General features: G+C 41.1%; 1 protein-coding gene across 2 annotated transcripts in view; it reads left to right on the top strand.

The window, feature by feature from the left end:
- The first annotated feature begins 939 nt into the window (after positions 1-939).
- LOC124167364 overlaps positions 940-13,545 on the top strand; it is a 150,554-nt gene continuing 137,948 nt past the window's right edge. For both annotated transcript variants that reach the window (XM_046545372.1, XM_046545371.1), the window contains exon 1: positions 940-2,114. In XM_046545372.1, coding sequence (XP_046401328.1) covers positions 1,970-2,114 — 145 coding nt within the window. In that variant the 5' untranslated portion in view covers positions 940-1,969. The remainder of the gene's footprint in view (positions 2,115-13,545) is intronic.

Raw genomic sequence — 13,545 nt, 5'->3', positions numbered from 1 at the left:
TTAACGTGGGGAAGGTAGAATCATTCCTGTATGATTCTAGGTTTTCCAGGCGTATCAGTAGCCGAAAAGTTTCTCGGGTTTTCCACCGGTTGATTTCCACAGGGAATCTTCTGATTCTTCAAAAGATCCCCTGAGGATGAACAGCAAGTCGTTGATCGAAACGTCGGGAGACATGGAGAACATCGACCGGTGGAGAACCCGAGAAAAGTTTCCGTAGAGTCATTCCTATTTGCAGATAATATATCGCTAACAACCCTAAAATTAAAGAAGCTTTTGTAAACAGCCATTGCAATTCATCAGACGCCACGCATGGACCATGTTTCTCTACGGAAGCGAGACTTGGACGTTGACAGCAGCAAAGAAGTCAAGTGAGGAAGCATACGAAATGTGGTGTTACCGAAAAATTATGAAAATAAAATGGATCGACCGAGTAAGTTATGAGGATGTGCTAAGGAGAATGAGAGAAAAGAGAAGTATTCTAAAAACCTGAAGGAGTAGACGGGACAAATTAGTTTTCCACATTATCAGTTTTGTTTTTATCAGGGCAGAGGATGGCTTCGAATGATTTGCATAAACAGGTTACAAACCACTCTTATGATTGTTGACAATTGATTTTGTTGTAAATAACGAAATACCTCAGCACTCTTCGTAACCAATTGCTAAATTGAAAATGAATTTATGCTGTTGTGTGCAATACAGTGTACGAATTGTCGTGGCTAATTATAAGTAGCACTTCGTGAAGCAGCAACCACATGCAGGAATATGCATATGAAAGAACACCTCACACATCGCCTTCAGCGTCCTTCTCCCCTCTGTCGGAACTCCAAGACGTTCCACCCTCCCCTCCCTCACCTCATTGGCGCGTTCCTTCCCCCCACCCCAATTTCCCCTCCCGCGCGGCAACCGCCGGCCAGCGCTGCAAAACAAACCAGTCAGTCGTCTCCGCAGAGTTCCAATGAGTCCAGCTAGAGGAGTAAGGTGCTTCGGCGCGCGGTCCTCGTAGCAACACGGAGACGTGGTGATTTTGCTTGTGTTTTCGTCCCACCCTAAAGAATACCTCATGCCGACACCCCCTCATCACCAGTGTTGAGTAGGAGTTGTGCTCCGTACTTCCCTCAAGTGTGTGCCCTGTTCCCTGGAAGATCTGAAAAGAAAAACACCGTCAATCGCTTGGGATATCGTCCACCCTACCACACGGATTCCTTCGACAAAATATATCATCCAAACGAAAGTGCTAACTGGGAGTGGGACGAGATAAATAAATATATGTACAGCATCTTCGCAACCGCCTTTACGGTATGGTCAAGAGTGAATGAAGAAGGATGATGAGTTTTTTTCCGGTGTGTTTGTGAATGTGTAAGTTGTTAACCTGTTTTCTAAGCGGGTTGGACGTTTTTTAATACCCCTTCTTCCACGCACAAACATGCAGGGGTGTGAGTTCAAGACAGAAGGATTATAAGGAAAAAAACGAAACAAGCAGTACGAAATCGAGTGATTTAAAAAAAATCATCTTTACGGCGGATTCATTTTTCCTCTTCGTGCCAACCGGTGAATTGTGCTTCACAAATTTCAATGCATCTTTATTCTCTGTAGAAAGATTTACTTGAGTGTTGTATCCTTATGCACCGGTATCCCCTCCAATCGAGAGGTGTACATTGATATTATTTTCCTTGATTTTCGCCCTCCTTTCTGCAGCAAAAGGATCCTTTTCAGGACGGGGGAAAGAAGAACCTTTTGTTTCCTTCGAGGCATGACACCTGTTGCGGAATAAGTGGATTCTCCTGCCATACCTTATCTTATACGTCTCTTTTTTTCTTCTTACATCCCCCACTACGGTATATCGTACGCGGGAATCAACTCTTTTGAGCCCGCCGGAGACTTTATACCCACGTGAAGACGCAAAAAGGAGAGAAACTTGAGTGTGCATCACCAGAGTAGGCTTGTGAAGAAAAAAAAAGACGAAAAAACCATGGAGGCGGGAGATGCAGCCAGTGCCTCGGCTTGCTACACCTCTGGGAGTGTGGCAGGAGCCGTATTCGGGACCCTTCTTACGGTCCTAGTCCTCGCTGGGCTCGCCTACCTATTCTGGAGATTCTACTGGAGGCGGAGGAGAGGTAAGGGCCACCACTAGAGATTCTCACCCACACGTTCGACCAGTTACCCACCCCAAAGGTGTATGGCAGTGGGCGATTTTTACCTAACTTGCAACTAAGCTAAGAACTTGCCACTACACACTGCTGTAGTTTTTGTCACTCCATCACATTCGTCTGTGTTGCTGACATTATACCTCTCACCAAAAGAATACTTTTCTCAATGCCTGGTTTCACGGTACATTAACTGGTACGAGTTAAAGTCTAAATGTATAAACGCGTGAATGAATGTAAATATTCACCAAACTTGTGCGAATCCATGGACATTAAATAGCACCTGTTCCAATTTTGTTCATGCATTCGCACATGTTCCGTTCCGGTCCACCAACATAGCATGAGTAAATGTACCGTGTAACCAGGCCTTCAGAAACAACAGTAGTCAACCGCAGATCTGTTTTGGAATACGATTTTGAAGGCCACGGAAATTTACAAATACGATTCCTAAACTGAAGGCGTATATAAAATACTTAATATTTTTAGTCCTAATGGACCTGTATTTTTAAAAACCGTCACCTTGTAGGTTGAGTGTTCAGCTTCTGGCCCTTGGGTTCTGGATTTGAACCTCGGGTGAAGCCATCTATCACCCCAAAACATCTCCTCTGATTGAGTGAGGTGGATCGTGGGGGAAGTAACTAGCCCTTCTACCTACTTTATACCCCTACGGCATACTCCAGGGTGAGTTCTACCCTCACCTATCTATCCCGACCTTCGGTTTGAGTAACTATATAAGTGAATCCATAATATTTGTATGGGTGGCTGGTATTTGCCATCACCGAACAAATTCTTCTAACAAGTGCAGAAGAAATCAGCGTTAGAGAAATATTTATCGAACCTATGGGCACGTATAATATATTTCTGCATTAAGTTTAGTAATAGTTACACTGCATTTTACGATCCCTACACACTGTTTTCTTGTACGGGTGTTATCCAACGAAGTAAACATACATTTCATCGCGCTAGATTCAGGTCGTGTCCGGAATACTGAACGTATTTTCGGACTATTCTATGAGAAAAATAATGCAGTGAAGTACCCATCCTACCAGGCAGAAAAATAAATTTTAAATCTCGATGGTTTTCGTTTTGGTCTTCTCAGGAAAACGTAACTCTTGAATCTCCCTGCTCTCATTTACTTTCCCAATTTAATTGATTACGATCAAATCGGCCATAGTAACTCAGGTCTCCTTTTCTATTATTTTGACGTCCTTCGAATTATATGCCTAATCTATGGAGAGCTAACCTATACCACGTAGTTGACATTGAAATTGTGGTACCACAGACATGTTGTTAAGTGCATGATGGGGATAAATACCCACCACCTGCTACACACCATAGAGGTTGCTCTCAGAGTATCACGTAGACGTGGAATACCTTTCTTTTGGAATTATTAAAGTTTTAAGCTCAGTCTGCAAACTATAACACGATCCTCGTGCGCACACGGAAAATTCCCCCTCGGTAAACGATGGATATGTTTCACGTCATCTGAGAAAAAATCTTCTCCTAATTTATTTATTTCCACCCCTCCGAAAACAGCACTATACGGCCTTTACATCGGGTTTTTTTGATAACTTGGTAACATTCAAACGTGCACATACAACCATGCCCTGGAAAGCGGTAACTTACGCAGGCGGGATTCGAACCAGCGACATTCTGTTTGGCGGCGAGGACTTTATCCCACCGCCACTGAGGCCGGCTATAATAGGCTAAATTTACCTATTAAATTTAGGCTGTTCTTTATCCTAGAGGTGGGTCGAAGTGTATCACATAGAGGTAGAAGACCTTCCTTATACAATAATAAGTTTTAAACTCAGTTGGCGTACTACCACACGATGCTCTTACGCACACGGAAAATTCCCCCATGTCCCTATCCTTCGGCTTGCTCCTCTGGGTCGTCCCGCCCATTCGGGTTAGGCCGGAGGGAAAACTTAAAGGAGGGGTATGAGGGCAGGGAAAGAGTGGTTCTCTGAAGAGAGGGGAAGAGGAGGGGGGGAACTGTTCACATGGGAAGGGGTCAGGTGGATAAATTCCTGCCCGTCCAGCCTGAGAGAGACGGTCGTCATGGCCGCCCGGCTGAAATTGCCACGAGGTGTGGCTCGTTTGAAAAGCTAGTGGTTGTGGGGGGTGGGGAGCGAGATTTTTTTAAAAACTCCTCTACTACAAGGTGGAGGAACTTTAACTTTCTTTATCCCGCGAAGAGCTCGAGGAGGTTTTCGTGCATTGATTTTTTCCTCGTTCATGCCATTTGTACACCACGGGCTACAATACCAAAACTTGATCCGTGCAGTAAATAAAACACCGACGTCAGACGTCAACAATTCATCAAAAAATGGGAGCTGACTTTCGCCTTTCTTTTTATGTTGTATTTTCGAGCGAATTTCTGAATAGGAAGATTTTTTTTCGCCGCAAAAAAATCTTTCCCTTAAATCAGTCGATTTATTCCAACAAATTGCGATTTCGGATCGAAATGAACCAGCACATATTTTTCTTGAAAGCATGTTTTCTGAATCTTTCGATGATAAAATTGCTATGAATCGTCAAGAACAGCTGCGGTCGCACGAAAAGTGTTAAACAGATATTGAACGTTTTAGGCTGGAAGCCACTCAGGGGTTGCCTGCGCCCTGGGCTTTTATTACTTGAACATTAAAGATATCTTTAAAAGCATCTTATTAGAGCCGTAATATATTTCCAGATCCGACAGAAGCGATAAATTAAGAGAGATATGTTGCTGAAGGGATGGATATGGGAATTCGTTCTCCCCCGAACCAAAAAGGACTTAAATAAATGGTAGTCTTAATTTTGCTTGAGCATTTGCTCTTTATATGTAGACGGCTGGTGCCCTAATACCCCCTGCCACACGCCTTGTTAGGCGACTTGAGGGGTAGTGTGTAGATATGGTATGACATGTGGAGTAGGCGACCGACAGCAGGATGGGGTGTGCTTGATAGGAGTCATTCCGATTGCTTCTTGTTCCCAACAGTTGATTGCGATTGTTTAGCAACGCGATCGGAATTTGTTGTGTTTAAAGTTATCATACCTACGGTGTACGAGGCCTCGTAGTGAGTCGTCGGAATGAAAATAAAATTAAACAAATCAAATTCCGATTGCGTGGCAAAAAATCAATTAAACCTTTCGGAATAATTCCGATCAGTGTCGAGCAATTTTCAAGCCTACTGGAGTCTAGCACCATGGAAGTTTATACACCACCGATTTTAGGCACATTATAATTGTGCCTTACCTGTATCGATAATGATAGGTGGTTCGGACTTGAATATTAACGTCTGGGCGACAGTATTTTTGTCACCCATTTCTCATCGCGGTGCCCGAAAATTCATCAGGTAGGAGTCGCTCTTGGTAAATACTGCCTTAATAATCGTGGGTACGGTGCATTTATTATATTTTCTCATCCTCATGTTTTTGCAGAAAAACTTTTACATTCTTTACGCGCCTTATAGACCTATTTACAAAAAGGTTGTGTCGGAGCGCCCTACGAGGCTGCGTACTTTGCGGACGACCTGTGTCCATACCAAAACCTAAGAGGTCATAGTACGTGTACCTTTCTGAATGTAAGGATGTTGAATGCTAGGCTTTTCAGTAACCCGTCGGTTCTTCTAGAGGAGCTAGAATGTTCATGACGATCAGTCCAACGCCAACCTTTGGAAACTTCAACTCTCGATTATTTTTCCCAAAGATTGAGGGTTATTATGAATGCTAAATCGCGAGAAATTTTCAAAACACATGCTCCTTATCATATCCGACCTACAGCTGTTTATAACAGCCAGGATTTTCATACAGTTTCGAATGTCAATTCATATTTAAAATCCATGGGTTTATAAAAAAAAGCGACGCTCAACCACGATTAGAAATGATAAGAGGCACCGAATATTTTAGCGGATAGCAATTTTAAGTGCTGTTTATTTCAACAATATTGGCACAGACTATTGTAGTAAAACGTACGAACTACACCCCCAGATTATGATTAGCGATTGAATTCAGTCTGTATCACGACCATGTAAACGTTAATCGTTTAAGTGGACTCTGAGATATCGCTATTCGCGAAAATTCGGCGTCTCTAGTAATAATTTAGGTTTCAGCTCGAATGGAAATACCGCCTAGGCCAGAAACTCCTAAAAAATAGTTCAGACCATAAGAATTGCAATGACTGCAAAACTTAGTTCCTAACGATACTACTGTCTGAGTTATTGTAAAATTGAGTCATAACTATTTGTTGCTGATATCCAATGCCGCTACAACGCTCTTAGACTGCTGGTAATACCCGTGACTCCGTATCTACATAATATCCTGCGAGTCATCTCTGTGGTGCTTGGCAGGAGTTGATCAATCACCAGCGTGCAAGAGAATCCCCACATGCACACCAAATTTCTGCATCGACATTTACCACGCAAGCCACCTATGGAGGTGTTTGCCAGGGGGTGAAACATCACCAACATCCGTGGGCATTAAAGTATACTTCCATGATCATGCACTACGTGACGTACACGATTCATGTGACACGTAATCTATGGGATTAATATATATCCTACTAGCAAGGCAATCTGTCTATGAAGCATAATCAGCTGTCAGTCCGAATTTTGCTTTTTAACATCGGTGAATGGTATGTGTGGGTGCAGTGATTTAAAAACATATTCTGCGCTCAATGGTTTTGTACCGCGTTGCCATGGAGCAGCCTCCTTCATCTCACCTCTTCAGCGAGATCATAACACCGAAAATCACGTCGACTCAAGCCCACAGAACAGCTGTGCTGAGTTGTTGAAACATTTCGGAGCATGTGCCTGTGGAGTGAAAGGTAATCGCGTCATCGCAGAGCAGACATCGAGAAGGATAAGATGACTGCGGCCGATGACTGCCTTTCTCCCCACACACCGATGTTTGCGGTTTGTTCAGGAAGAATTTGAAACGTGAGGATTGCGGGGCACAAGCGGATACCAACCACCAGCCGTGCTTTATCGATGCGAAAGGATAGCCATATTGTTAGACCTCTCTGGTGACAAGTAATTTGATCTCTCGCAGTTTCCATTAATAACAAGTTGAGTTTTTATTGGACACCATTGGGGATTGAAACGTGTATCTCCTATAATAAAGCACGCGTTGTGCGGTATTGCACGCAATTGCTTATAAGGAAAAAAGTGATGTTACCTGCTTTGAAGGAATGCGAAGTAAACCCGATTGTCGCCGATTATACTTGGTGGAATCGTGGCGGTATTACGATAGTTAAAACTGGCTGTCAGAACACGTGGAATATAACAACATGTTTCCATTTTTTATTTTGGGGGAAATTAAGCTTAAATCATATTTTCCGCTTAAGTTTATTAAGTTAATTTAGTTTAGAAAATGAATTTTATTTAGTAAATTAGTTAAATAATGTGGTATAAGTGCTTAGGAATGCTGCAGGAAGTCAAAACCATTAGCCACAAACCCTGAGCATGTATGCTTTGCGAGAGCTCTAATCAGCTGCATATACGTGACAATGATGAATTTAGACAGCTATTTTTTGGTAGCTATGAAGTGAAAAATTTGAACCTCGGAGGAAACTTTCCGCACATCTTTCAAGTGTATTGCTGGGCGTTATCAAGATTAATAGAAGCAAGGTCAATTAGATATTTTTAAGTATAACCTCTCTAATTCATTCTAAGATTGTAATACTCACGACTTTCTTTTGGATTGACGCTCAGTCATGCTAGAAATGCCAGGAATTTAAATTAAATCGTATTTATTGGAATATTTATTTTCATCTGCATAACTGTTCGAATGGAACGCATATGCGTCATCATTCCGGCTGAAAGCGGTGTCGCTAAAGGTTCCTTTTGATGCTAATAATTTTTTGCTTGTTAACTATGATCCTTTTTTTACCTGATTTCTATCCTTATTCTCATACGGTCGTCAATTGCATTGCACATGAGTTTAGTTCCTGATATTCCAGAAACTAGGAGAGTACTTAGGACACGAACATGCTACCGTGCAAATAAAACTACTATTTAATCATAGAAAACGAAAATTAAGCGAGGTCCTACAGTAATCTTAGAAAGACGAAATAGGTTAGGTTTTATTACCCATTCGAAGGCTCTTGAATGTCACTCTGTCCGAAGGTCGTGACTTTGAACCCCTCTCGGTAGATGCACTGTTGCTTCTCACACCGTAAGACAAGTCGCTCTCCTCGTGGTTTGTGGCGTGAGGTCAGTTCATAATATTCGTCGCGATAAAATAATATTCTTTGGCGTAATGGCTGTACGTTCTGTACTTGTCGTGCGTGAGATATTCGTCTTCATACTTCCTACAATTTATTTATGATTGAATTTATGTAAGAACTTCGTTGGGTTGTCTAAGAGATTTTTTCAGAAAAATGTCTTTTGCGCCTCATTATTCGTAAAAACATGTTATGCTAAGACCATTGGCTTTTCCCTAGCTAAATGCGTCAATTTGAAAGTTTTCATAATGAAGAAGCAGAAGCAATTACCACAATTTTAAATTTATTGGTACTACCGGTTTCGTTTTACAGCATCATCAGGTGTAAAGCGAAACCGGTAGTACCAATAAATTTAAAATTGTGGAAATTGCTCCTGCTTCTTCATTATGTTCCGTTTCCACTCCATCTCGCCTGAAACCTTAGATTATATTATGGAAGTTTCATCATCTTCGTGCAAATTTTAAGTTATGTAAGGTCTATGTATTCTCTAAGAGAAAATTGTTTCAAGAGCAATGCTTTTTGCGCCAAATCATTTCTGAAGCATGCTATGGGGTGGCCCATTTGATTTATCTATAATATAATGCGTTATTGAGACTTTCTTCATCTTCTAAAGGGAAAATTTTCATTTATTTAATGCCAATGATATAATTTATCTGAGAATAAGGTTACCAGAACACTGCATTTAGCGCTTTGTTATTTTAAAAGCATGTCATGCGGAGGCTATTTATTTTTCCCAAATACAATGAGTGAATAATACATTTTTCAACATCGACGAATAAAACTGGCTCTATTTAAGGCTGTGAGTGGACTCTCGAAGATAAAACTGTTTCTTGAATAGTGCTTCATTATTTTTTCAACGTGATATAGGTCGCCACTACATTATTACCGAAATCGATCCTTGAATGACACATTTTTTTATTATTTGCGGATAAATTCAATCGATTTCAGGATTTTTGCGGCCTATCAAGAGAATACCTTACGCAAAACAGTCCCTCGTTATTTCTAAACACGTCATGCATACATCTTTGTTGATTCCCGTGTAGGTACCACGCGTGAACGAGGTATTTTTCATCATTGACGGATTAACGTTGCACAAAGCGGATTTTTGTCCCGATAAGAACAAACGCCGTGTACAAAGATGTAACGTGTTCATCAAATTATCAATAGCCAACCTTTACCGCTGCTTAATAGGAATCCGGTGTATAAATTCGAGGAAGTGCGCAAATTCTTATTACTAAATACGTTATCCATATGCCATTAATTTCTCCCTAATACCACGCGTGAATGAGACATATTTCCTCGTATACGGACGATTAACGTTACTCAGAGCTAGCTCGGTCGAATTTTTGTGCCGATAAGAACAAAAACTCATGCCTCAAGATGACACGTGTTCACCAACCTTAACCGCTGCATAATAAGGAATCCGATAAATGGAACCGCGGAAGTCCACGAATTCCTGCGGGCAAGAGATACGAGGCATGCAAAGCGATTCAGCTCCTGCATGCAACTCCGAAAAAGTAAGAGTGGAGCTGATTTCTTGCCCAAGGTCAAAAAATTGTTAAGTTCGAAAATTTCCTAATGACATGGCGGAGAATGCGTGGCATGCCACGAAAGGGGAGTGCCAACGCACCGTCAGTGTATTAGGTCATAGGCTCTCGCGGAAAGCATTAGGTAATCCGCTTCACTCGATTTCCTTTGGAACTCATAGGCAATTAGTCTTATCCTACCAACGCGAGACAGCAGATCCATTATCGGGATAATATTAGACATGAGCAGTGGGAAAATGAAGAAATCCAAGTTTTCAGTTGAGTCAAGGATTAGTCTCAGCGAGAGAAAATTTGTGTATGGCCAGAAATAGGACGCATTCGTCCCTCTGTATTTTGTCCATTTTCGTGGCATACTACTCCGTTATAACTTACCCTGTCACCTTGACATTACCGCAAAGATGCACGGAGTAGATATATTTCGACATTTGACTGTTTAGTGAAGATAACATTGATAAGTCAAAGAATTTATTCGATCGATCGAAGATCATTGCCAGTCAGTAATTGCCAATGTCCAAATTATGAATTCAGCATTCTTTGGGGCTGCATCCGCGTCCGTTGTCGAAGAACCACAACAGTTTCGCCAGCTCTCCTGCCAGCGTCCTCAGGTGAAGGATGATGATGATGATGATCCTTCACCTGAGGACGCTGGCAGGAGAGCTGGCGAAACTGTTGTGGTTCTTCGACAACGGACTCGGATGCAGTCCGAAAGAATGCTGAACTCAAGTAATCACCGCGGAAACCTGCGTACGTCCAAATTATGAAGTCTGGACATTGTATTGACCTAGGAACAATGTAGACAGTTAACCATGCTCCTATATAGTCCTCACGAAGATGATGAAAATTAAATAAGATAAATATATAGAATTGCAGAAAATACTGAGATCAAATTTGAGATGCAGGGAAAATGTTGGCTAAGATCCACTCTAAACACCTTGAAGATGTTACCATATTACATTAAGTTTTAAGCAAGTAACCCGTTACCAAAAATGACCGATCATGCAGAAGGTATAGGTACGTCCTCTTAACACTACGGTAAAAAATATTTGCACATGCTCCTACATTCATGTTAAAAGCTACAGCCTAACTCAGAGGTATTCAGAAGTATACGATCTTATTTATCCATCAAACGTTTATTGTTTTAGGTGCTACCCCAGTAACAGTAGCAATGTAAACAGTTGCGGTCCGTTCTCAGCGAGAATGAATCTTTCTTTCTGGGCAAAATGTATCGTAATGTGTTTCGTAATAGTGCTACATTTCGATTGTGCAGGGTTTAATGGTTTATCTTAGTGCACACTGAGCACAAATATGAATGCGAGATAAAATTTGTGAATTCTTTTGTGGTGTTATCTCGTTCATCAAAAAAATGAAGTTTTGAAACTAATCTCTCTCGAATCTATTTCATTGACTTATACTGTTTGAGAATTTATCTCGTTTAGGGAATGCAATTCATCCTCCATTGGGTCAAATTTTTTCACTCAGTAGTAACTCCTATGTCATATCTCAGCGTAATCTCTTGTGTTGGATTGAGGAATTCTAAAGGAATCGAACTCCTAATCAAGGTTGATATCTGTCTTGAGATGTTGAAAGATTATTATATTTCCTGTGCATTCTTACCGGCTCACTCCAGTTATCACTGGTTGGAGAGTAATCGAGGGAAATCTCAGAGGGGATAAAAAAAGTAATTTTAGCTTCATTACGTTGATTAATAGCGTGCATTTGTAAGTTATTTTAATATTATTTAGAAAAGGAAGTGTTTTCATATTTTTGACGTTGGAAATTACTGATTGGAAATGTGCTTCAATCATTGTTAAGGGCACATCCTAGGCTCTACCGCGAAAATATTATGATCCCTAAGTTGAACATATTCTAAATAAAATATTTTTACTTATCATTGCGTTTCGATTATGACATTGCCCTTTCCTTGAATTTACAGAATTTCGTATTGGTTGTGTTTGCCGGCTTTCACCTACGTTAAATGTTTGTGGTAAAAACATATATCGAAACCACTGTTTTATTTTTTCAGCAAAAAGGTTTCATTGCTCCGCTCCGCATTTCTAAATTTGATTTTTAAACTAATTATTCTATTCTGTAATGGACAAATAATATTTTAGATGGGGCATAATTAGTTATGAAAATGCAAACAATCTTAGAAGGATAGGTGGAAGGGAAGAAGGACAAGGGACGGCCCCGAATTAGTTAAATAGGACAGGTTGTAAAGTATGTAAAAGAGAAGAACTACGTTAATATAGAGAGGCTAGCAGATCGAAGAAAGACATGAAGAGCTGCGTCAAACCAATCTTAGGATTGTTGACTACTGATGATGAAAAAATATAGAAACATCTCGTTTCCTATGGCTAGAACGGCATTTCTTTCAACGCTATCATAATTTTAACATTGCTGTAATCAATAGAGTCACAGAGATGCATTTTTCACATGACTAATGATGATGAGAAAAATATGGAAACATCTCGTTTCCTTTTACTAGAACGGCATTTTTTTCGACGATTTCATCATTTTTATTTCGGTTGGCTGCATAGAGTCATAGAGGTACATTTTTCACACGTACAAGTTCCTACAAAAGTGGATAGCTTTAGGAGTGTTTTGACTGGGAAGTCCATTGTAGGCACAACTCCCTGAGTGGATTTTTACTTACAAGCTAATTTGAAGAAAACCTCGGTGGGACGCGTTGGGGTTGAGTCTGCATTGTTTGTGTCGATGTCCTCGAATAAGGTCACCGCCACGGCTGCTTCGTGTTACTCGGTGACCCTGAATCCAAAAGGACACCCAGCGCTGGCTGCTTTTCCCGTCCTCAAGAGCAGCTCACCCTCCGGAAGTTACAGGAATGTTTACGGACCTCGGGAGGTTGCCCGGGCACTCAATTTTCTCTCGAAATATAGGAGATTTTTTGCCGTTAGCCTAAGGTGAGCGGCTAGAATCAAAGACTTGCCCCGACGGGACGATCGAGAAACCACATCCTCCAAGTCGCTTCGCCTAGGAATCTTCGACGGAGGACGGTGGAAATAATATACGAGGATTCCAGAGGTCTCGCTTTGATTGCGAGGGGGAAATTTAAATATGACCATTATTTTCCGCATTTTATATGCGTATACTTCTTTTTTTGTGGACATTTTATTTTGTGAAGGAACAAAATATCTTTCTGATGTTGCATTTCGGGATTACTTATTATTAGATTTAGTCAATGTGATACCAGATCCATTCGTTTACGATTTATATATTACAAAGAAAATACTTCTATGGTGTAATGTCCGGTTTTTTTACCGGCGAACAATGGCAGTGAAGATTTCCTGGGTCTCACACCGGGTATAGTCCTCCATTTCTCCTTGCGAAGTATCGATGTGCAACTTGCCTCGAAACGTCGGAAGGAGATATACATAGATGACCAAAATCGGTGTGAGGCCCGAGAAATCTTCACCGCCAAATTTTTCTGTTTCACGCCGAGCGGGTGGAAATCGCGCTCAATCAAGTGAACAAAGGCATTGCACCCCAACACAGTGGAGAAATATGATCACGTTCAAAAATAATCCAAATCTTTTGTTCCTTCAGTACTTGAAATACCTATAAAAATGAATGTAGGAAGTGTGGTGCTTTACCAGCGATTTAGCAGCATAAAATTCTCGGTTTCCCTACC

Source organism: Ischnura elegans, chromosome 10 (genome assembly GCF_921293095.1).
Source record: "Ischnura elegans chromosome 10, ioIscEleg1.1, whole genome shotgun sequence".
Taxonomy (NCBI): Eukaryota; Metazoa; Arthropoda; class Insecta; order Odonata; family Coenagrionidae; genus Ischnura; species Ischnura elegans.
This window is presented reverse-complemented; position numbering and strand designations above follow the sequence as displayed.